The sequence below is a fragment of the Sorex araneus genome, chromosome 3 (assembly GCF_027595985.1).
Source record: "Sorex araneus isolate mSorAra2 chromosome 3, mSorAra2.pri, whole genome shotgun sequence".
Taxonomy (NCBI): domain Eukaryota; kingdom Metazoa; phylum Chordata; class Mammalia; order Eulipotyphla; family Soricidae; genus Sorex; species Sorex araneus.
This window is the reverse complement of record NC_073304.1, coordinates 237,688,547-237,713,194: the sequence shown is the minus strand read 5'-3', so window position 1 is coordinate 237,713,194 and position 24,648 is coordinate 237,688,547. Positions and strand designations below refer to the sequence as shown.

The window sequence follows — 24,648 nt, the reverse complement described above, 5'->3', positions numbered from 1 at the left end:
ATGCTGCGGGTGCTGTGGATACTGTGGATGCAGGGGATGCTATGGGTGCTGCGAGTGCTGTGGATGCTGCGGGTGCTGTGGGTGCTGTGAGTGCTGTGCATACTGTGGGTGCTGTGTATACTGTGGGTGCTGTGGATACTGCGGGTGCTGTGGATACTGTGGGTGCCGTGGATACTGCGGGTGCTGTGGATGCTGTGGGTGCTGTGGGTGCCGTGGATACTGTGGGTGCTGTGGATACTGCGGGTGCTGTGCATACTGTGGGTGCTGTGGGTGCTGCGGATACTGCGGGTGCTATGGATACTGTGGGTGCTGTGGGTGCTGTGGATACTGCGGGTGCTGTGGGTGCTGCGGGTGCCGTGGATACTGTGGGTGCTGCGGGTGCTGTGGATACTGTGGGTGCTGTGGGTGCCGTGGATACTGTGGGTGCTGTGGATACTGCGGGTGCTGTGCATACTGTGGGTGCTGTGGGTGCTGTGGATACTGCGGGTGCTGTGGGTGCTGCGGGTGCCGTGGATACTGTGGGTGCTGTGGGTGCTGTGGATACTGCGGGTGCTATGGATACTGTGGGTGCTGTGGGTGCTGTGGATACTGCGGGTGCTGTGGGTGCTGCGGGTGCCGTGGATACTGTGGGTGCTGCGGGTGCTGTGGATACTGTGGGTGCTGTGGGTGCCAGCTGCGGGGCACAGCGAGGGACCCCCAAAGCGTGTGGTGGTCCAGTGCGGCAGTGTGGTACTCTGGCGTGCTGACCCCTCGGCTGTGGCCAGCAGGAGCTGCTGGGAGGGGGTGCCCGGGGTGGACAGGCCACTGTCCCGCAGCCCCTGCCAGAGAGCGGCCCTCTCCTCTCGCGGGCACTGCCTGCCGAGCTGGCCCTGGCTTCACCGCCCCAGGATGTGCCCGCTCTGGGCTTAAAGGGCCCTTGAAAGAAATGCTCAGGTGAAAACGAGGCCACGGCAGCAGACTCCGGTCCACAGACTGTCCTCAGAGGGGACGGGGCTGGGGAGAGTGCGGGAGCAAAGGCCGCGCACACCGCAGGCACCTCGAGGGTCCCCAGCACTCCCGGGAGTGGTCCCCGAGCAGAGCCAGGAGTCAGTGGAGGAGGATGGGAGGCCACAGGCAGACCCGGACAGAAAGACGCAGGTGGGGATGCTGGGGCAGAGCTGTCCCCGTCAGCGTGCCCAGGGCAGGCACGTACATGTGTAGGGACTTCTGGGCCTTGGCGGCCTCCTCCTTGGAGCTGTAGCGGACCACGGCGTTGCCCTGCGTCAGGTTCAGGTGGAATGTGATGAGAGGCCCGTGCTGCAGACACAGCGTCCGCAGCGTGGAGCCGTCAATCTGCGGGGGAAGCGGAGCGTGGGTTTCAGGGGGCCTCCGGGAACGGGGCACCCAGCCCGAGAGGTGACACCTCTCCCGTCCCTGTGTCTGCCTGGGGCAGAAAGCCCTCCTGTGGTCTCCCCCGTGCCCAGCCCCCCAGCCCCGAGAGCCATTTCCAGGCCCAGTGCTGGGAAAGCGAAATATTGTGTTTTCATTTCCAGCTGTTTCAACGGCTTCATTTACGCATGCCGGGGCCCGTGATGTATGACCGGGTGTGGCTGGCGGCGTGTCGTGTCCTCCTTCCGGCACGGGGACAGGCGCAGAAGGCATTTTAAACCACAGGGGGCAGGAAGTCCACAAGGCACTGGACTGGGCGGCCTGCTCGCCACTGCCCGGGTCACCTCTGCTCGCACCCCCACCCCCGCGCGGCGGGTACCTGGGGCGTGAGGTTGCGGAGAACCAGCCAGCTGCTTGCTCTGCCTGAGGTGTCGGTGCTCCAGGCGGAACCTGCGGTGGCCGGGAGAGGGTCCTGTCATCACGACCCCCGCAGCCCGGGCTCTGGGCGTCTGTCTGGGCTGAGGGGAGTTGGGCTGGGCTGCACCCAGTGAGCTCAGGGCTCCCGAGGATCCTGGGAGGCCCAGGCCCAGTGCTCCGCTGCGAGCGTCAGACCCTCGCGCAGGCCTCCCCGCCTCTCTGTCTCTGGGGGGAGGGGTGCGGCTGGGCTGCCTGGCTGTGCTCGGGGAACCACACGGGTGCCAGGAACTGAACCCGGGCTGGCCCCCAGGACGGGACTGTCACGCACCCGAGGAGTAGGAGCTGGTCCAGCCGAGGGGGCTGGCTCCCCAGGTGGAGGAAGGCTTGGGGGTGGTCAGCCCGGGGGGAGGCCGCGTGGGCGCCGAGTTCCTGGGCACCTTCCACAGCTCGTGCGACAGCGAGGCTGGCGTGTGGGAGGCGGGGCCGGAGGACCACGTGGACTTAATGTCTGACAGTTTCCCTGGAGGCGGAGGAGAGGGGCATGTGGTCACTGCGCCGCGAGGGCCCGGGCGGCCAGAGCCCCGGGCAGAGGCTGGTCACCGCCCACGACACCAACGCCAGCACGCCCGTGTAGCTTTCCCACCTGCCCTGAGCCCGCGGGAGGGCTCGTGGTCTGGCCGCAAGCGTGTCGGGACACGCCGGGACAGGCAGGCCCCAGCCTTGGCCGAGCCCCGTTCTCTGCGCACCCCTGCTCCTGCTAGGGAGGCAGGCCCGCGGGCACAGGGCAGGGTGGGTGCCGCCCCCCTTCCCGTCAGGCCGCCCGGGCGGGGCTCCGCGCACCTGCAGTGCTGGGTGCTGGCGCCAGGCTGCTGAAGGGGCGACCGTAGGCGGGGGCGCTGAGCGGCCAGGCACTGGAGGAAGGCAGCGCGGCGCTCGGACACGACGGCGGGGACGAGCCTGCGGGGACAGGCGGGGCCGGGCTCAGTGCCGCCGTGCGCGGACCCCACACGGGGGCACCGGGCATCTGCTCTCCCACGCGGCTCGAGGCAGGGGAGCCAAGAGCCTGGAGCTTCGGGGCCGCAGGGGGCGGTGCTGGTGGTCCCGGCGGCCCGGCACGCCAGGCACCGCCCCCTCGCCAGGGGCCAGCTTGGCCTCTCTCGATGGCCAGGGGCCGGCCCGGTGTTTCAGGTGGAAAGGTGCTCACTGGAAAGCACCATGGTGAGGAGGCAACCGCACAGCCTACGGCTTCTGAGAAGACGCCTGGGTGAGTCCAGGGAGGACAGTGTGTGCTGACCCGCCGCCACCGCGCCCTTGCTGCCCAGCGCCCTGGCACCTGCTCACACCGGGCCCCGTGGCGAGAGCAGGCCTGGGCGGGGCCCCGCCCCCACCTCGCCTCACCTCCACTCTTGAGGAGGTAGCGGTTGACATCTTGGATGGTGGTATTGATGGTGGGCCCGGTGGGGACGCTCCCAGGAGTGACATCAGGGTCGTTCTCGGGGTCTATGTTCTGAAGTCCTTTCCATGGAACTCCAGGATGGAACTCTGGAATTTCCAAATGGAAACCAAAATGAGTTCAGGGGGCCGGCAGTCGGCTCCCAGGGCGGGAACACAGGCTCGCTTCTCGGGGCCCCAGGATTGCTCCCGGGCAGGGGGAGGGTGGTCCCTGAGCACTGCTGGGCGTGACCCCCCCACAGACAGCGGAGCATGAGGCTGGTGGCATCACTTCACAGTGATTTATGGATTTCCTCAGTCTGGGGCTTGGAATACGGTGCTGGGGACGGGCCCAGGGGCCTGCACTCGGGCCTGGAGATGAGACGCAGGGGCCCATTTCTGCTCTAGACTCCCGTGAGCCATCTACTCCTGCGGCACAGGCTGAGGAGGGGACGTCTGTGCCGCAACCCCTCCCTCTCCTTCCTTTGGGGCAGGCCGCCACCCACACCCCGTTATCACCCACGGGAAGGGCCACGGCGCTGTCCGCTCCTCTCACCTGGGGGCCAGCTGACACTGGAGCCGTTGGAGATCTTGTCGCTGTCGGATTTGGCACGGGACCAGCTGTGGGGGACAGCCCCTGGAGGGCTGGCTGGTGACTCACTGCTCTGGATTAGGTCGTACCGGCTATAGGAGTCTTCCATGGAGGACTTAGATGGAGGCCCGATGCTCAGGCCTCCGGGGATAGCACCTGGGGGAAGCGGACCCAGGAGAGTGAACGGCTGGCCCGGGGAGCACCCACGGGCCTCCGAGAAGGGACTATTGTGCTTCCAAGACTAGGATCTCTGACACCCTCTTTCGGTCCTGAGCTGCCCAGTCACCCCCCAGGATCTGGCTTGGCTGCTGCGGTCACTCATGCGGGGGTTTGTCTCAGGCCCTGCCTGGGGGCCCAGAGGCCCTGACACAGACAGACGGGCCCGAATGACCAGCAGCCTTCCTGCACAAGTGACCACTAGGCATTTTCCCGTTAGGACCCTCCGTGCCAGGAAACGCCTCTGTAACTATGGCACCGCCTGTGCTGGGAATATCTCTTTAGGAGACCCCTCCCCTCACCGGGGGCTTCCCTGCCTTCCTTCCCTGCCTTTTTATTTTTGGACCATACCCGGCCATGCTCAGGGCTTACTCCTGGCTTTGCACTCAGGAATCACTTGGGGGTGCTTGGGAGACCACATGGGGTGCCAGGGACTGAACCCAGGTCAGCCAGGTGTTAAGGGAAACGAATGCCCTGCCCGCGGTTCTATAACTCTGGTCCCTCCTTTCACTTTCCTTTGATCAAGTTTTTTTTCCCTGAATTTAACTGTCATTGTCATTCCATTGCTAATCGATTTGCTCGAGCGGGCACCAGTAACGTCTCCGTCGTGAGACTTGTTGTTACTGTTTTTGGCATATTGAATACGCCACCGGTAGCTTGCCAGGCTCTGCCGTGTGGGCGGGACACTCTCGGCAGCTTGCCGGGCTCTCTGAGAAGGGCGGAGGAATCGAAGCCGGGTCGGCCGCGTGCAAGGCAAACGCCCTACCCGCCGCGCCACCGCTCCAGCCCCCGGAGTGATCGTATAGGACAGCAGCAGGTAGGGAGGGTGTTTGCCTTCCACGCGGCCGACCCGGGTCAATCCTCACGCCCGTGTGGTCTCTGGGCACTGTCGGGAGGGCATCCCCAGGCTCTGGAGGAAGCAAACCTAACCGCGACTGCCGCGCCCGACACTGCCGACGGTGGCCGCCAGCGCCGCCCCTTCCCCCCGCGCCTGCCTCTCTGCTCACCGCCAAGCTATCAGAGAAAACCTCGCTCCAGAACACAACGCCCCCCCGCCCCGCGGCGCCACAGCGGACCGTCCTCGGGGCCATGGGGCACTGGGGACAGGCCTGGGCAGCCGGCACCATCCGCGCTCGCAGCAGGGGCTTCCCGAAGCTCACCCCCCGCAGCTGGGGCCTTAGGGCCTCCGTCTTGGGACCTCTCGGTTCTGCTGTGGCGTGGGGAGGTCACGGCACACCATGAACCAGGCTCAGGGCCTGAAGTGGGCCGCGGGCGGGACGTACCATGCTTGCTGGGGTTCTGGTCGAGGGGAGCAGCACCGGTCAGGTTATCCATTGGGCTGGGGTGTGTCCACTGAGGGAGGCGTGACTGGGACTGAGGCGGGTCCTTCACCGACAGCCCCCCACTCATGTCCATGCTGCTGACATTCACGTTTGGGTTGAGTCCAGCTGCGGAGAGAGACGGCTCAGGCTGCTGCGGTCCCGGGGAACTTCCTGGGCCGCCCCGAACACCACTGTGTCCTGACAGGTTTGGCAGCCCCCGAGGTGCGGCAGGCCCAGGGCAAAGGGCCGGGGAGCGAGGAAGACCAAGGACTAATCAGCGCTAACATCCTCCTGAGGTTCCTCAAAGCCACAGAAAAACGGCCCAAGTCCAGGTAAGAGGGAAAAACTCTTCCATCCTCAGGAAAGAAACTGGCCAGATCCCGGGGCCCGTACGACAGGACGGCCAGGAGGGTGCTTGCCTTACGTGCGGCTGGCAAGACTCTGACCCCTGGAACCCGGATAGTCTCCTGGGCCCGCCAGGAGTGATCCTTGAGCACAGAGCCAGGAGTCCTGCGAACCACAGGGTGTGGCCCCGAAAACCAAACCAAAACAAAGAATCTCACCGACCAAACCGGTCCCAGAGTTCCCCAGAGCCACGCCCTGGTGGGGGAAGGCTCGGCGCACGGCCGGTCGCCCAACTGGGAGCTGTGGGGGGTGTTCTCTGGAGGGAACTGCCCAGTGCCCGCCCCTCTGTCGCTAAACTCAGGGATCACTCCCAGAATGGTCAGGTGCCAGGGGCGGAACCCGTGCTGGCCACACACACAGCAAACGCCTCGCGTGCTACGCTGGCCGAGTCCCCTCAACCTGCACCCCGGCGTCAGCTCAAGGACGAGGCTCCCTCCAGGGCTCACTGCAAGCTTCAGCCCGGCCTTGGTGCCCTGGCCTGCTTGCGAGCCGGGTGCTGCTGTGTGCCGCTCGCGGAGCCCGGGGGTCTGACAAGCGCCCACCCTGAGCTCTGGCTGTGGTAGGAGCAGCTCTGTGGGGGACTGCGGGCGGTGAGCCACGACCAGACTCGGACCCTTTCCTCACCTGGCTTCCGTCTTTGGGGCACACTCGGTGTTGCTCAGGGGACCCTAACAGGACGCTGGGGATCTAACCCCGGTCGCCCTTGTGCAAGGCCAACGCCCTCCCACCAGCTCTTGCTCTGACGCTGCAGAATGTTCTTCCACTGACTGCGCGCCCACAGTGCTCTCTCCCTCAGCTGTCCAGGGGAATGCGGCCCGGGGCTCATATGAGCCTGTGTCAGCGGCCTTGGGGCTGGGTTCCCGCCACTCACAGGGCCTTGGCCCTGCCCTGCCCTCGGGTGCGTAGCTGGTGGACAGAGAGCCCCAAGTGCCGCCTGCACCCGCCCCTTCAGTTCACGTGTGGCTTCCTGCACTCGGGGTGAATGCACCTGCCCTGGGACTTGGGGTCTCCTGGCCCCAGGATGCTCTGACCCCAGCTCCACTCCTGCAGATGGGCCTGAGGCGGCAACAGAGGGCGGGGCCACGGCGGGAGGGTCTCACCGAGCGGGTAAGGAGCGAAGGTGCTGGGCGGGGACGGCTGCTCTTTGGTCTGCAGGTCCGGGAGGCCGGGGGCCGGGGGGTGCGGGGGGAAGCTGTCGGCGGCCGGCTTGCCTGCAGAGGGGTGCAGAGACAGGTGCGGCGGGGGCGGTGGCTTCACGAGCAGGGCCTGGGCCAGCTGGCGCTGGTGCTGCTGGATCTGCTGCTGCAGGTTAGTGATTGTGCGCGCGACCTGGGTGGGGGGGGGACACGGCTGCAGCCACGGCGGGACCAGGCCCTCTCGCAGCCGCGGCCCCCCGCCAGCGACCCTTGGCTGCGAGCCCCCGGGAGACCTACTTGCTGCTCCTGCTGTCTCATGGGTCCGGAAACATTCCGCTGGGCCTGTAGCATCTGCTGCTGGATTTGTAAACGTTGGTACGCCTGCGGACAGAGGGACGGGCCCTTTGAGAAAGCACCAGCCAGCGGCTGCCCTCTGAAGCACCCGGGAGAAGAGGACCACGGCCTCTGCCTCCCGGCTTCCTGCCCCGCTATGCTCTCCGGGAACACGAGGCACTCGACAGGAGGACTGTCTCTGGAACCTGAGCCTAGGTCTGACTTCGGGGGTGAGGCCGCGTGGAGGCGGCTGCCGGGCTGGAGCCACACGCCAGGCAGCAGGGGGCCCGGGCTTGGCTTTGTTTCCTGGCCACACCGAGGGGGCTCTGGGCCACCACGGGGAATGCTGGGGATTCAAACTAGGCGTGGCGGCACACAAGGCGAGTGTCTGGCGAACACCCCCGGGGAAGCGGGGCCCATGCTGATCTCGGTCACTGGTGCAGGGGCGCGGGGTGGCACCCACACCCCCGCAGAACTGGCTAAAATGCCCGTGGGGCTTTCAGTGCAGGGATGCAGAAACTGTGCCCACCGGACAGTTAAGCAATGTTCCTTGAGGCTGGAGGAAGTACTGTGGGGATCCCTGAATGCAGCCGACCTGGGCTGGGTCCCACATACTCCAGGGCCCCCAGCGGAGTCGGGAGGAAGCCCTGCACGCTGCTGCGGGGAAACCAAACCCGAGGCCGGCGACAGAGCACAGCGGGCAGGACACCTGCCGAGCACAAGGGTCTGACTCGGGTTTGCTCCCGGCATCCCATTCGGTCCCCGGAGCACTGCCAAAAGCAGTTCCCGAGAGAAGAGCCAGGAGTAATCCCCGAGCACTGCCAACTGTGGCCCCCAAACAAAATCAAACAAAAAGACCCCAAAAACAAGGTTATTAAAATATTAATTCAGGGAAATAATTTTGGCAAGAGAATTTGCTAAAATAGAATCCGAATAAAGAAAAACTTCATTAATCTTTAAATTATGGAGAAATAAAATACTTAAGTGTATCCTTATTAGCCCTAAAACCTCAGCAGCAAAACTTGACTCTACCAATATTTCTGAATAAAAACAAATAATCTGTTTCTAAAACAGAGCAAACACAATTCATTGTTTTCTCAGTCTTTACAGGGGCAATGACAGGTATAGATAAGAGAAGTTTCTAGGGGAGAGGGCACAGCAGGCAGGGTGCTTGCCTCACACGTGACCAACCTGGGCTTGATCGCTGACACCCACAGGGTCCCCTGAGGCCCGTCAGGAATGGTCCCCGAGAGTCATGGTACCCACATCCTTTAAACACCACCGGTGTGGCCTACGACAAACACAACCGTAACTGGCGTTTTAAAGCCTAGTGTCTGAAACCGTGGACTGGGATCCCCACACAGGGGCACCTGCATGAATGTGAGGCTGGTCATGAAAAACATCTTAAAAATTAACGTTTGCTGTCAGCAGATGTTGGACTGAACACCTACTTCATATACTCACAGCCCCAGGGTATGGAAAGTTTCTCAGGCAGATGGGGTAACCTGTGAGAGAAAGTACCACGTGGATGGGACTTTCCCCCTCCCCCCAAACATTAATTACATTACACTTCCCTAGAAATTCAGAGAGAAGTTTTTTTGTTTGTTGTTTGTTTGTTTTTGGGTCACACTTGGTGATGCGCAGGGGTTAGTCCTGGCTCTGCACTCAGGAATTACTCCTGGCCGTGCTCAGGGGACCATATGGGATGCTGGGAATCGAACCCGGGTCGGCCACGTGCAAGGCAAATGCCCTACCCGCTGTGCTATCTCTCCAGCCCTCAGGAACTACTCTTGGTGGTGCTGAGATACCAGGGATCGAACCCAGGTTGGTCGCGTGCAAGGCAGACGCCCTACATGCTATCCTATTGCTCTGGCCCTCAGAGAGTTTGAACGCTGCATGAAAGTTAACTCTCTCTCTCTCTCTCTCTCTCTCTTCTCTCTCCTTCTCTCTCTCTGTCTCTCTGTCTCCCTGTCTCTCTGTCTCTGTCTCTCTGTCTCTGTCTCTGTCTCTCTCATGCATCCTTCATGGGATTCTGAGAATTACCCTGGGCAACAGCTGTGTGGTCACGCTGGGAAGCTGGATGAGGAAGGTGAGAGCTCAGGTGAAAAGCCCAGTGATCCCCGGTGTCTCCCTATGTCCCCAGAAAACCGCCAGGAGTAACCCTGAGATTGCTGGGTGTGGCACCCCAGCCCCGCCCCTCCAAAATCCCTCCCAATTCTTTCTGTTGAAATTGTCTTTGTCCACAAGCATCCTTGTCATCGTGATTTTCAAAGAATAAGGCCAGGCTAAACCTCCGCTATAAGACCATGCAGGAGTCCCAGACCTACACCTTCAGCCATCTAAGCTGGTCTTAGAAATGCTGGTGATAAATCAAAGAAAACCCCCAACAAAACAAAATAATAAAGTGTCTTGAGTTCTGGAGCCACACCCAGCGGTGCTCAGGGGTTACTCCTGGCTCAGTGCTGAGGCTGCTCCCGGAGGTGCCTGAAGGACCACACGGTGCTGGGAACCGACCCCGGTGGCTCCTGGAAAGAGGCCACCCCAAGCCAAGTGCCCGGCTGCTTCTGATCCCTCCGGCCTGTCCCTGACAGCGCGTTTCGGGGCGCGAGGGCGGGAGCGAGGGCGCGTCACTCACCAGCTGCAGCTGATAGAGCTGGTTCAACATCGTCATATGCTGAGGGTTAATTGGCGAGGTTAATAGTGCAGGGTTCAGACCAATGTTTTTTGCTGCAAACTGCAAAAGCTGTGCTTGAACCTGTTGGACACAAAGGGAACCGTCAGGGTCTCTCGGGTGGATGACATGGCACACACGAGGCCTCACGGGGTCCAGGGCCACTGCACGTTCCCAGACCTCGGAGCGTGAGGGAGAGAGAAAGGAAGACGAGAGACTGGCTTCCTCCCGACATGGCGACGAATGGCCATTTTTCCAGGCTCCGGGTTGCTTCTGCCCAGTGAGGACTATGTGGGCGTGTAGGACCCAACGGGCAGGTCGCCCACCAGCCTTATCATCCCTGGCTGCAGGGGGCATCCCGGACCCAATCCCGGGGCCACAATAACCCCAAGTCCAGTTTCCAAGCTGGTGGGAGCAGACACGCATGTCTGTGGAGCGTGCGCTGCTGCAGCTCTGGGCTGCCCTGACCTCTCTGCGGAGGCCTTCCGTCTGGGTATTCTTCCAGAATGTTCTGTCTATGCTTATCGGAGTGCTTACAACATAGTTTTATTTATTGTTGGTTTGGGGCCACACCTGGCAGTGCTCAGGGCTTCCCGCTGGCGCTATGCTCTGGGGTCACTCTGGAGGCCCGGGGGACCATATGGAGTGCCAGAGACCACACCTGGGCTGGCCGTGTGCAGGGCGAGCGCCTCTGGCTGTACTGCTGCTACAGCCCCAAGACGGTTCTGTTTTGCCTTTTTTTTTTTGGCCACACCTGGAGGTGTTCAGGGACCACATATGGTGCTGGGGATTCTTTTTTGTGGGGGGCATATCTGGCAATGCTTAGGGCTTCTTTCTGGCTCTGTACTCAGGGATCACTCCTGGAGGTGCTTAGGGGACCCTATGGGATGCTGAGGATCAACTCAGGTAGGTCGTGTGCAGGGCAAAAGCCTTCCTTGTACTATCACTCCGCCCTGAGTACCAGTATTTCTATATAAGGGTAAGAACTAAGATACTGATTAAAAACCTCAAGGACCACAGTCTCCAATCATGGACTGTTTGAACATCAACATAAACAAAGTGACATGCTTCAGAGGCACAAAAACAACATCCTTATCTGCGTCCTAAGCCCGATCTGGGACAGAGAGCAGCAGCAGATCTCGTCTCGCATGTGTGAGGCCCTGGGTTCAATCCTGGCACCACATAAGAAACAGCAACTACCTGGAGGGGGCTGGGGGAGAGCCCGGGGGCTTCTCCCAACTCGGGAGTCTGAGCTCAGTCGCCCACACTGTGGGCAAAGCGTGGGTCCTGACACTGCTGGGCACCGTCCCAGTCTCTATAGCAAAAGTGAGCTGTGCCAAATGTCCCGGGGGCTGCTCAAGGGGGGGTCAAGGACCCATGGCCGCTCCTGGCACTGTTTGCCAACAAAGGGCCTGGAGTCCAGCAGTCAGAGGCCAGGAGCGTGCGCCAGCCGAGTCTCCCGGGATCTCATGGAGCCAGGACCAGGACCGAGATCAGTGTCAGCTGCATGTCCCTGGAGCTCGCCCCTGGGCACCACCACAGACTGTTCCCCTAGGCGGCCCGCAGCGGAAGGGAACCCAGGCTCACCTGAGGGGTTAGAAACGGAGGCACTTGAGCGCGGAGGCTGGGCTGGGAGGAGTTCAGAGGCGGTGCGGGGGTCTGCGGAGGCTGCTGCATGGTCCTGGCTGCTGGCGCTCCGCTGCCAAACACGCCCAGATTGCCACTCGGGATCTGCGGGACGGAGTGCGGCTGCAGAGCACGCGTGGACGGTGCACCCTCCACCCTGCACGGGGCGCCCGCTCTCTTGAGCCTGGCCCTCCCCCTCTGCACGGACGAATGGTGGGCGTGGGGTGTGGGGAGCGGGCACCGGCTCTACCGTGCCCGCCCCTTCACCCCTGCTTGCACTGCACTGTCTGCAGATGACGCTCACTCTGGTCAGGGAGGGGAGGGACCTGAACGGAGCTCACGGGACAGGGCCACCCCGGTGAGTCCTGGAATTCAAACCCGGGGCCTGCCACATGCCAGGTCTGTGCCACCACCAGAGCCACATGCTGGCGCCAGACACAATCCGGCTGTCATGGTCAGAATAACGGTGCCAACATCTACACAAACTGACGGGCGGGCTACTTGGCTCCATAGCCCGTTTCTGCGAGGCCTCCACTCGGAGCAGGGCGCAGGCCCAAGTTCCGATGCAAGTAGGGACCGAGTGGCTAGGCGAGTGCGGCCGGGAACAGAGTCCTGGCTCCCCGGGGGCGGCCTCCAGCGGGCTCCAAAGCTCTCCATCTCTCAGGGCAGCGGCGTGAGGTGCCAGAGAGCTAGCTGGGAGGCCGCTGGGAAGGGGCACCCCAAATGAAGCATCCACTGAGAGACACCCCCACAGAGAGCAGAGGGAAAAGGAGGGCCCGGCACCCGCCCCTCAGGCCCCGGAGCACGTCCCGAGAGCAGGGGCCTGGCAGGGCTGTCGAGCTCACAGACCCTTCCTGGCTTCAAACTGAAACACCACTCCGGGGCCTTCCAAGCAGCGCTCAGGAGGCCGCTGCGGGGTGCTCCTGGCCAGCGCACAGCTCAAAGCCGGGGTCTGAGGAAGAGACGCTGCACCTGCGGTGCGGGAACCAGAGGGCTCTGGGCAGTGCCTCGGGGCCAACTGCTCGCTGACCGTGGGCCCCGCCGTGCTGGCGCCCTGGCCTCAGACGGGCTCTCGCCGGACCTTCTGGGGCGACCCCGAGGGCCCCAGGCCAGCGCCTCTCCAGTGGCCCTTAGGAACCCAGACTCATCCGCCGGAGGCCATCTCGGTCCCGACAGCTCTGTGGCGGGCGGCGGGGGACACGGCCGCACTGCCCTGAAACCTTACCTGTCGAGAAGAATTCAAGTTTTGCATGCCCAGCCCTGAGGCAACCCCACCCAGGGCCTGATTAGGGAGTGCACTGTTTGAAAGGGGGAGCTTCAGGCTTGGCGAAGGCAAAAACGGTGAAGTCGCGGGCTCTTCCACTAGGCCGCCGTCCTGACGGGAGAAAGAGAGGGTGAGCTGCGCGGGGCCGCCAGCAGCAGGGGAAGCGCAGGGATACAGACGAATCAAGGTAGAAAACGGTGGAGAGGGGCTGGAGCGATAGCACAGCGGGTAGGGCGTTTGCCTTGCACGCGGCCGACCCGGGTTCAAATCCCAGCGTCCCATATGGTCCCCTGAGCATGACCAGGGGTAATTCCTGAGTGCAAAGCCAGGAGTAACCCCTGTGCATTGCCAGGTGTGACCCAAAAAAGCAAAAAAAAAAAAAAAAAAAAGAAAACGGTGGAGAACGGGGACGGAGGACGTGGGCAAGAGAAACAAGTTTAAGATGCTGCTTGCACTCAAGAAATGACCTTACAGGTGTCAGCCTGACAGCCCAGTCACCGCGGCCGGGAGCACAGCAGAGCTGACAGCGCCATGAGCCCCTGCTGAGTTCAGGGGCTCCCCAGAACTAGAGCAGCAAATCGGGGCCACGCCTGGCCGACACGGGGGACGCAGGTGGGATGGCGGTGGCCTCGGCCGCCCGCGACGCCTACCTTGTCAAGGAAGGTGGGGCGGTCCGCGGGAGACTCTTTGGAGATTGGGGGGCGGCAGCCGAGGGGTTTGGTGACCGTCCCATTGTAGTCAGTCACTCCCAGGCCACGCTTGTCCATGTCCACCTTCTTTTCCAGCAGAGCACCTGGAGCAGAGCCAACAGGACCCGCTGAGGACAGGCGTCTGGCGTGGGTCAGCTTCCCGGCCTCCTCTGACCCCTTAGGGGACCCGTCGTCCTAAACTGGCCCCTAGTCCCACTTCACAGCCTCAACTCTGCATTCGGCCCCGATCAGGCGAGCTGGGCCGGCCCCCGCCCGCCATTCTCAGAGCCCGGACAGTTGCCACCCGGCTGCTGCACACGAGCGTGCGGCTGCCAGCCACGTTGGTCCTTGTGGTCTGCGGACTGCGTGCCTGGGACCCCCACGCGATCCCGTGCCAGCCTCGGGAGACACCCTTCCGAGCTTGGCATGAACAGGACTCCTCGGGGCCTGTCCTGGCGCTCGGTGCCCTGAGACGCCCCACGCCAGTGCCGGTGAACGCTCAGCAGCGCCAGCCGCGGGAGGGGAGCGGTGCTGCCAGAGGAAACATGTCTGACAGGCAGGCAGCAGGAGCCAGGGCCGGCCGGGCGCAGAGCCGGCAGAGCAGCAGAGCACTTTGCCCAGAGCAGGGAGGAGTCCCGGGGGTGCTGCCCAGGCCGTGACTGTCTTCACACTCACTGACTCAGTGTCTCAGGATTTGTGGGAAGGTGGCTGTGTGTAACAACCAGCGAGCGCACACACACACACACACACACACACACACACACACACACACACACACACACACACACACACACACACACACACACCCCACCCTCCATTTGCCAGGGGTGATCCCGATTTCACATGGGAAAGGTGAATGTGGGGTGCAGACACCGAGCCTGGCTCTTACGCTTCTGTTTCGGGGCCACACCGTGTGCTCGGGGCTCAGGGATCTGACGGCATGCTGGGAACACGCTTGGCCGTGTGCAAGCAAGCGCCCTGCTCACTCTATGATCTCCCCAGCCCATCCCATCTCACGGTCAGTTTCTGTTTGTTTCTGGGCCACACCCAGCGATGCTCAGGGCTTACTCCCGGCGGGAGGTTGCTCTTTAGAGCAGCTCCGCCAAGGCGGCTGGCCTTGGTAGGGAGCCCCACATCTGGCCAGAAGCAAGCCCCAGAGGGCCGCAGAGACAGCACAGCAGGGAGGGCGTTCGTCTTGCATGCGGCTCACCGGGGTTCAATCCATGGCATCCCATATGGGCCACTAGGAGTGAGTCCCGAGAGCAGAGCCGGAGTGACCCCGAGTACTGGCAGGTGTGCCCCCCCAGCCCCCAAGGAAACAACACAAGCAGTCAGTCCCAGCTCTGGGCGAGGCAGAACGGGCAGCCCAGCCGCAGGGAGTGAGCTGCACCATGCGGCCCAGTGTCCTTTCCCCAGGGCTGTCCCTGCCCCCGACGAGATGGGAGATGCTCACTGACTGGCTGAAGTGCTGGGAAAAGTGACCAAAGCAAACCCACTTCCACAGGGCGCAGGCATGTGCCCCGAGCGACCAGGTGGCCCAGGCGTGCAGCGTGGCCTGCACACCTCCTCGTCCATGCAGCCCCCCACCCTGTGCAACCTGGAAGTCACACACCCCCCCACCTCCCCCGGAAGCGTGTCCCTTGACTCACTCATGGCCTGATCCAGATTCATGCCATTGCTCTTCAAGGCCTCTTCAGCTGGCTCTCTCTAGGAGAGGAGTCCTCGTTAGCACCGGGGAGCGACAGGAAATGTGCGGGAGTCCTATGGCTGCTGGGCCAGGCGGGCGCAGGCTTTGCAGGGAGGGGGTCTAGGCTCCACTCCCAGCACAGAGCTGGGCTGGCTGCAGAGCAGTGCTGCATATGGTCCAAGGACAATGGACAAACGAAAGCCCCCAAACAGGAACTGTGTCACTGTCCCCACTTGGAGAAATGATTATCGTAACACTGTTAGGTTTTGAAACGGGAAAGTTTTCCTCTTGCTTAGAATGAAACATTTTCTAAATTAAGAATACTTAGAACCTATACAGACAGCCGAAGATAAATGGGGGTGCCAAGAGACCTGACTGTTCCGGTACGCGTGGCGGGGGAATGTTCTCAGAGGAGCACTCCGGGCCGAGGCCGGGGGACACACTGTCTGCTCAGGGAGCACTCCTGGCAGTGATCTGGGGGCTCTATGGGGTGCCGGGGATTGAGCCCGTGTCAGCTGCACGCGAGGCGGCACCTGAGGCCCGTATGGCCTGTCTGGCCCTGAGCAGGGCTCTCTCTGGACAGGAAGCTTGGCTGTCCACACCCGGGTCCTGTCACCGCCAGGCAAAGGCCCTCACGCCTTCCCGTGGGGTGGGGCAGGCACCGGGGCAGCTATCTCTCCTGCACGTGGCCCTCCCTGTCCCCCCGCCCCGCCGGGCCAGGCAGGCAGCAGTCACCGGGAAGCCCATGTCCGTGAGCTGTTTGCTGAGCCGGCTCAGGATCCAGGCCTCGTCCTGCTTGCCGGGCGCTTTCATGCCCTGAGGGGAGAGAGGCGGGAGAGAGTCACGCGCAGGCCGGAGAGCTCACGCCCCGGGAACGCAGACAGGGTGTGTATTGGGGGCTTCAGATCAAGACCGCTCCTGCCCAGAGGCTAGGCGCCCCCGTGTGCCCCCTCTGCGCAAAGAGTCTCTGCTGGCACAAGGCCACAGAGCGGTTGGAAGCCGTGAGCATTGTTCTGGCAGGTGCCAGGGTCCGACGGGACGGCAGGCTGTGACTGTGGCAAGCGGCCCACTGCTCGAAGCCCCAAGGAAGAGGGGGCAGGTGGCCCCCCTGCTGGTCTCCAGGGGTCCCCCCGCTGCACCCGGAATGCCCGAGATCGCGGAGACAGAGCCCTGCTGTCAGTCTGCACCGCGTGCGAGCACAACGCTGCCAACGGCCCTTTCCAGTTCTCGGGTCTTTGGGCCAAAACCACACCTGGTGGTGCCCAGGGTTTACTCCTGGCTCCTCCTACATTTTTTTTTTTTTTTTTAGCAGATAACAGTTAATGACATGACAACAGGGGAAAGGGACATCTACGGGAGGGCAGCACCCTCGCCTGTCGCGTGGTACGGTTCTCTGTAGACAGTCACTGGGAGCCGTTCCTGGGGGGCCCCCGAGCAGCCTGACCCCCCGGGGGTGCGCACACACTTTCTCTGCAAGGAGACTGCCCACGGGGCCCCGTGAGAGAGTCGCTCTGCTGCCTTTCGCATCAGTGGGTATGGGGTTTCTTTGAAGGACCCTCTTTAGCGGCCCACAACATGCGCGTGGCTTACTGCAACCCCCCAGGTCGGAGATGTGGCTTTCATTCTACTGCGAGGGTCTCTTATGTGTCACCAGAGCACATCACCCCCCAAAACACACTGAAAGCCCAAACCTAGTACTAATGAAAAACACTTCCTAAAGCAAAATACTCAAGGGTTTGGCTGGGCATGCTTGTAGCTTGCTACTGGCTGCCAGCGGGAGCGCAATTCGCCTGTCGGTCTCTGCCTGCACTCTGCTGTGCCACAGCGCCAGGCCACCAGAGCGTGCACGGGCACGGGGAGACAAGCCTGAGTGAGCACCAGGAGGAAGAGGTGACCTCCCGGACCCCTGAAGGGACCTCGGGGACCTTGTAGGTTCTCAAAGCACTGGCAGAATTGTGAGGCCCTTTGCCACTGATCAGAAACACGCCCCCAACCCTGGGGGTCAGTGTCTGCAGGATGGGGAACACCCCGAGGGTCAGCGTCTGCGGGATGGGGAAGGCAACTGGAGTGTCACACGCACCTTTTGGAGTCCTTTCTTGGGGGCGTTCCCCCAGGAGCTGCAGGAGGAGGTGCTTTCCTGGGAGGCCGCGCTGTTCCACATGCCGCTGTCTTCATCCTCCCACTGGCCGGTCCCGAGGGCCATGTCGTCCCCACCACTGCCCCAGCCCTCTTGCATAGATTTGGAAGCTGGAGAGAGGGGAGAGGGGAGAGGAATGGGTCAAGTTCCTTTTCCCACGTGCTGTAACCTCACTTTTGGGTGGCAGTTGGGGGATATCCTGAGATCCAACCTTTTACTACTACTTCCCCTAAAAACGCAGTTCTTGGGGTGGGGGGCGGGAAGGGCGCGAGCTTGCACATGGCTAACCTGAATCTGATCCCCGGCACCTCATATGGGTCCCTGAGCACTACCAGGAGTGATTCCGTAGTGCAGAGCCAGAAATAACTCTTGAGCATCTCTGGGTGTGCCCCCCAGACCAGAAACAAACAAAAAAGATGTTTAAGATCTAAGAACTGATTTTTCCCTCTGATGGGCCAGATAATGTGGGGATGTGGGTCTACTTTTCCTGCAGACTCCAGCGAGTGGAGAGGGAGTCCGGGGAGCAGGACGCCTGCCTGGCATGCAGGCGACCCAGGTTAGATTCCTGTCATCCTTAGACCCGAGCACTGCCAGGAGTGCGCCGTGAGTGCAGAGCCATGAGCATGCTGGGTGTGGCCCCCAAACAAAATGAAACAAAAAAAATGCACACTAGAGTAAGCCCTGAGTTAGAGTAAGCCTCGAGCTGCTCATACTGCCAGATATGTCCCCGCCCCTTCCTGCCCTCAACAAAGCAATGAAAAAAAAAAAAGAGAGACAGGGCTGGAGCTATTGTACAGCGGGGAGGGCGTTTGCCTTGTACTCGGCCAACCCAGGTTCGATCCCCAGCATCCCACAGGGCCCCCCCGAGCACCGCTGAGAGTAATTTCTGAGTGCAGAGCAGGAGAAACCCCTGAGCATCGCTAGGTGTGACCCAAAAAGCAAAAAAAAAAAAAAAGCCCACAGACTTGCAGGTCACATTAAAGCATGGCCCTTCTGGGAAGTACACCAGGGCCCTGGAGAAATCGAAGAAAGCAGTACTCTTGACACGTGAGTCTCAGACCTCAGCAGAGCTCCCCCTGCACGAGCCACCTGTGGGGGTCACCAAGGAGGTGCCAGGCTGCAGCGGGCCCTCAGAGAAGCAAAACCTGGGTGGGTAGATGCTGAGCACCGACTATTCATCTTTTTTCCCAAGCATTTTGAGGCTGGAGCGATAGCACAGTGGGTAGGGCATTTGCCTTGCAAGTGGCCGACCCGGGTTCGATTCCCAGCATCCTATATGGTCCTCTGAACACTGCCAGGAGTAATTCCTGAGTGTAGAGCCAGGAGTAATCCCTGTGCATCGCCGGGTGTGACCTCCCCCCCAAAAAACAAAACAAAACCATTTTGGGGGCGGGAGGGACTACAATGGGGAGGATGCCTGCCTTGCATGCGGCCAACCCAGGTTCAATCCCAGGCATCCCAGATAGTCCCAAGTAACGAGCCAGGAGTAACCCTGATCACTGACCTGGGAGTAGGCCCACATGCCAAAAGAAAAACCATAAATATTTAAGCACCTGTGGTATTATATAACGTTATATAATTTTATAACACCAAAGTGTAAGTAAGCGTCCTAGAGTTGATTCTTGGGCCAGGGAAGCAGTTCAAAGCGCTGGAGCATTTGCCGTGCGTGCGGGGACTTGGGGTTCACTTCTGCACACAACATGGTCCCGAGTAAGCTGGGAACAGCCCCCCACCGTCACTGAATGTGGCCCCCAACCAAGCAATCCTCGATATTTATTTATTTATTTGCTTTTTGGGTCACACCTGGCAATGCACAGGGGTTAATCCTGGCTCTGCACTCAGGAATTACCCCTGCGGTGCTCAGGGGACCATATGAGATGCTGGGAATCGAACCCGGGTCAGCCGCGTGCAAGGCAAATGCCCTACCTGCTGTGCTATCGCTCCAGCCCCAGCAATCCTTGATCTTTAAAATCCACTGAGAAGGAATGAATTTTCTGGGGGCTGGAGAGGGTACAGCAGGGAGGGTGCTTGCTTCACACGTGGCTGAGTGGGCTCAAGCCCCAACATCCCACGGAGTCCCCCAGCCCCGCCAGGGGTCCCCAAACAGGCAAATCTACACGCTCACCTGGTTTGCACAGGGCTGGGGCAGCAGCTGGACCACCGGCTCGTCCGAAGGTCACCACTGGCTCGGGGGGCTGGTCCCCCCACCCGCCGCCGCTGCCGGGGGGCTTGCCCCATGCTGCAGTGCCGTTATCCACCAGGGCCGCAGGTGAGGACGGGTCCCCCCAGGAGTTTTCGGCCTTCGAGTGCACGTTCGGCATTTCTCCCCAGCCCGAGGAAACTACGGAGGCACCAGGGTGGGGGGGAGAGAAACGTCCAAGGTCATTCTCTTAGAGTCCGAGACAGCTGGGCAGAAGACGGCCGTGTCACTTCACATCTGTTTTGCTTTCGGGCTGCCATTTTCTCATTCCCCACCTACTACAAGCCAAAGTTTACTCAGCACTCACGTCTACTGAGCTCACAGTACTTACAGTTTGAAACCTGTAATTAAGAAGCATTTTTGCTTCTGGTATATTTTTGCTTCTGTAATGATCTGGTTAGGTACCCAAAAGGCAGACCCTGAGCCAGACTGCAGCCAAGACAGGCCGCAGCTAACGTTAAGTTTTGCCTAGGCCGAAGTCTGTTTCCCAGAAACTGAACTTTCAATTTCTGGTAAGGAACTGCTAGATCATCTGACTGGTCATGAGGGGTCACTATGTCCATTTTTTGGAACAACCACAAACTGGCTAACTGCTGCCATGTCCATATTTTGGAACAACCAGAAACTGTTACCAAACGTTGCCTAATAGCTGATGGCTGCTGCTTGGTCACTGTTACCATAGTGCTTGCTCAACCTCGGAACCTATATAAACTGCCGCGCTTGGAGGTCAGTGTCCCTATCAACTGACCACTTTGTGGGTGAGACAGTTGGCTCCAGTTAACTGGCATAAAACTCCTTTGCACTTGCACTGCTATTTCTCTGTGTTGTTCACACCGTGACCCAAAATCCCGGGTACAACAATCTAAACGTCTTCTCAGGCTCCCTCCAAGTCGCAAAGATACACTGGGAGAATCTTTCTTCCTTATCTCTGACTATCAGAAACGAAGACTCGGGCAGAGAAATGAAAGGCTGGCAGGGGTGACATGCATGCAGGGCAGGAGCGGAGGGAGCTGGAGGTGGGGTGGGGGTAGGAGGTGCTAGTAGCTGCACGGGCCGCGGGCAGCCTCCTGGTCAGGGAGCTGAGCAGGGTCCTGCTGAAATCAGAATGTTCCAGCATTCCTACTGACAGGACACCAGGGGCAGTGGCAACACGGACCCACCACTCTTTACGCTTCAGTGAGGAAAACATTTCAAGCTGCAGAGATGGTTCAGGAGGTAGGTAAGGCCTTGCCTCGAATGCCAGTTCGCACCTCTGGCACTGCACGTGGTACCCGGGGAGTGAGCCCAAGCACAGAGCCAGGAGTGAGCTCTGAGCACCAGTCGGTGTGGCTCTAAAAACTAAAAAACTTAGATTCTTGGACAAGGGGCTGGAGCGATAGTATAGCGGGGAGGGCATTTGCCTTGCATGCGGTTGATCCGGGTTCGATTCCCAGCATCCCATATGGTTCCCTGTTGGTATACAATATCCCATAATCTCAGGCCTAGGGAGGCTTGGATGTAAACATCGTTTTTCTGTTACTGTTACTTTAACCGACTATACTTCTGGTGGTGTAACTGACTTTGATACTGTTTTCCTTGACTAAGTTAATTTGCATATTCTGCCTATGTGGCTGAATATCATTGGTTAAGACATCAACCTAGTTAATAAAAGGGGGCTGAACAGGCTGCTCTCCTGCAGGCCACAACACAAAAAACTCCGGAGACAGTTGTGATCCTCCCAAAAAACGTATATTTCTTTCAAGTGCATGTCTTAAATGCCTCAGACTGTCTAACCAAACCTTACTGCAACATTGTTCCAACAGTCCCCCGAGCACCCCAGGGGTAATTCCTGAGTGTAGAGCCAGGAGTAAACCCTGTGCATCACTGGGTGTCACCCCCGACCCCCCCAAAAAAAGCAAAGATTCTTGGACAAAAAATTCACTTCTCTGAATCCTGCTCCATATATGTAGTGGGAGCTTCCTGCCTCGTTTCCTGTCTATTCTCTCAAAATGCAAACCATTGGCCACAAAGTTTAAAATCCTTGGCCTCAACATCTCATTTAAGAAATATTCTGATTTTGAGGGCTGAGCGATAGTACAGTGGGGAGCGTGCTTGCCTTGCACGTGGCTAACCTCGCTTTGATCCCAGCATCCCATATGGTTCCCCAGGAGTGACTCCTGAGTGCAGAGGCAGGAGGAACCCCTGAGCATCCCCAAGTGTGGCCCAAAACCAAAAACATACAGAAATATTTTAATTTTTGACTAAAAGATCAGGGAATCTGCTCCCGTGATGTTCTTCATTCTAATAAAATGCAATAATACTGAATGACAAAAGGACATACAACCTAACAATCATTGCAAATTTTAAGCTCTGCGCTGAGCAATACTATGTAAATTTCTTCCAATAACAGGGTAGTAGGAAACCAACTAACTAAAATACTGAAATTACACAGAAATACTGTATATTTGAACAACTTTACAAGTAGAGGGGACAAAATTATGTCAGGAAAATAAAACTAATAAAAATCATGGATGTTTTGGGACAAAAATAATTTTAGTGTGACTGAAGACTGAGGCTTTAAGTTTCTGTCTTAGGAGCTGAATCGACGAGTCCTCCAAGGTTGCGACCCTTCAACTTTCCACTCTTTGTTTTTTTCTTTTTGGGTCACACCTGGCGATGCACAGGGGTTACTCCTGGCTCTGCACTCAGGAATTACTCCTGGCGGTGCTCAGGGGACCATATGGGATGCTGGGATTCGAACCCAGGTTGGCCGCATGCAAGGCAAATGCCCTCCCTGCTGTGCTATCACTCCAGCCCCTCAACTTTCCACTCTTTGCAAGACAACACTAGGCAGGAATGACTGAAATCCAAAGTTTTAAGACCACAGTAGGGGCTGGAGCGATAGCACAGCGGGGAGGGCGTTTGTCTTGCATGCGGCCAACCCAGGTTTGATTCTGGGCATCCCATATGGTCCCCCAAGCACCACCAGGAGTGATTCCTGAGTGCAGAGCCAGGAGTAACCCCTGTGCATCATTGGGTGTGACCCAAAAAGAAAAAAAAAATACCCCAAAATCTAAAAACAAAAAAAACCCAAAAAAAACAGTAAAAGGAACACAGTAATAAAATTTCATTGAATTTTCCAAGTTCCTGGGCCGCACCTGGTGCTGTTTAGGGCTACTCCCACTGCTGCTTCCTGGGCACTGAGGTGCAGATGCAAGGAGTCGGGGTGAGGGTCACGGGCAGGGCCCGGCTGAACAGCAGCCTCTACTCCGGGGTGGGGGCCTGCCTGGGCACGAGGGCAGACCCTTACTGCAACATACCTCCATCTTCAGACTGATGCCAAGCTTCATGTGTGGGGTTGCCCGTTTACCCTGGGACTTGCACTGAGAGCCCCCCACCCCTTTTAGGCATTTCCAAGTCCCAGTTTCTCCTCCATCTCCGGCGCCTCAAGCCCAGGTCCAAGGAAAGCCCGGCTTCACCGAAAGGCTGGCTGACAGGCAGCTCTGCTTTCGCAATCTGCGCGGGGTCTGAACTAGCGCAGGAGAGGCCAGGGAGATCTGTTTCTGCCACCTCAGGGAACAAAGGCGCTCCAGGGCTTGCTGACTCCCTCCCCCCGCAGGTGGCCACTCTCCGCGCAGCTGGACTGCAGGACAGGCTGCCCACACTCACTTTCTTCCTGTCTGCTTTGGCCGGTGGTGACCCGCCCCTCCCAGGGCCTCTGCCTCTTCACAGGCGCTAAGTTACAGGTAAACACACCACGTCAGGGCCCCAAGCGCAGAAAAAGCCATTAGCCCCGTGTCCAGGGCCACGCTGGCCTCCCCCGGTGGGGCAGACTCTGCTTTCTGGATGGCCACAGGAAGGTCACGGGGCCCGCTGGGATGGGATGCGGACAGCCTCGGCAGCAGACTTAGCCGCTTTCTAACCCTCGTCCCCCAAACCCTTCCCATGATCTAAAATCCCGGTGAAAGCAGCGAGTTCCGAGGCAAAAGGAGCCCTCGGCGTCTCTGTGAAGCGCCATCACCTGCCCCAGTCCTGGGGAACGAGCCCAGGGCCTCGCATGGGGGGGGGGGGGCGCACGCACTCCACACCGACACAGCCCTGGCCTCTCTGTGCTTCGCAAGCACCCCAGAAGAGGAGCCTCTAGGTGGACTGCATGGTCAGGTGGACCCCTTCCGGCCCCTCTTCTAGGGTAAGAGCCCCCCTGCCCGGCCGTTTGCTCACAGCTGTCCTCGGCGGCGGCACTGGGCCAGCTCAGAGAGCTGGACACGGGTTAAGTCTGCACTGTCCGGTCCAGGGAGCTGATCGGCTCTAACCAAAGATGGACATGGGGCATTTCTGAAGTTATTTCTGGGTCCCGTCACCAGGAAGGTTTGAATCATACCCAAATAATCCAGTTTATAAGCCTCGCGGCATTTCTCAAAGACTCTCCTCGTGCTCATGGGAAAATCATCTCTGTGTAACAGGGACAGGGTAAAAATGAGTCTCTGCAACATTTACCTCTAGAAAACTAAACACACAAAAAATAGGAAGCGCCACTTTGTAAGACAGAGCAACACAGCTGGCTGACAATGCCGCACCGGTCAAAACTGACGAGGGGGAAAGTCGGCAAGGTTGCACAATAGGCGCAAAACACCAGGCGGATCAACAGTCCAACGTGGCAGCCACTTGGTGAGCGACCGTGCTGCAGGTGGGGACTTGCTCAACCCCATGGGCAGTGCTCTGAGCGCTGGCTGACGCACAGCCCGCGTGACCAAGCCTGCTCACACCACAGTCCTCTGCCAGGGGTCACAAGCTGGTGCTCCCGATGACCCAGGGTCAGGATCACAGGACGCCTGTGCCTTGTCACAGGAAACAGAAGGGAGGATGCCAGGTGACACCTTTGGGAGACAAGGCGGACAGCAGGCCACTCCCGACAGTGACCAGGCCTGTTCTCACCGAGGATGCCGGCTCTCCACAGGGCCCTGGACACCTGCGGAAGGAAGGGCGGAAAGCCCGGGAGAGGCAGGGACTCAGAATACGGGAACAGACGCCAAACGGTCCCTAAGAGCTTGTGAGCTCTGGACCCGTCTGTTCACGGTCAAGTCCACGCTGTGGCCCAGCAGAGGCCCGGGAGGACAGGAAGGCGTGGATCATGCTTTCCTCCTCTTGCATTTGGGAAAACAGTGCAAGTTGTTG

The 24,648-nt window shown here is 59.8% G+C and overlaps 1 protein-coding gene across 3 annotated transcripts in view; it reads right to left on the bottom strand.

The window, feature by feature from the left end:
• The window catches only part of TNRC6C (trinucleotide repeat containing adaptor 6C), a 104,931-nt gene that overhangs the window by 3,092 nt on the left and 77,191 nt on the right, over positions 1–24,648 (bottom strand). For all 3 annotated transcript variants that reach the window (XM_055131006.1, XM_055131004.1, XM_055131005.1), the window contains exons 6-22: positions 19,420–19,635; positions 17,238–17,404; positions 15,893–15,973; positions 15,120–15,177; positions 13,432–13,574; positions 12,743–12,892; positions 11,479–11,622; positions 9,856–9,975; positions 7,185–7,268; positions 6,852–7,080; positions 5,308–5,472; positions 3,773–3,964; positions 3,184–3,327; positions 2,626–2,742; positions 2,114–2,305; positions 1,748–1,818; positions 1,193–1,332 (exon numbers count right to left, since the gene is read on the bottom strand). In XM_055131006.1, coding sequence (XP_054986981.1) covers positions 1,193–1,332; positions 1,748–1,818; positions 2,114–2,305; positions 2,626–2,742; positions 3,184–3,327; positions 3,773–3,964; positions 5,308–5,472; positions 6,852–7,080; positions 7,185–7,268; positions 9,856–9,975; positions 11,479–11,622; positions 12,743–12,892; positions 13,432–13,574; positions 15,120–15,177; positions 15,893–15,973; positions 17,238–17,404; positions 19,420–19,635 — 2,413 coding nt within the window. The remainder of the gene's footprint in view (positions 1–1,192; positions 1,333–1,747; positions 1,819–2,113; positions 2,306–2,625; positions 2,743–3,183; positions 3,328–3,772; positions 3,965–5,307; positions 5,473–6,851; positions 7,081–7,184; positions 7,269–9,855; positions 9,976–11,478; positions 11,623–12,742; positions 12,893–13,431; positions 13,575–15,119; positions 15,178–15,892; positions 15,974–17,237; positions 17,405–19,419; positions 19,636–24,648) is intronic.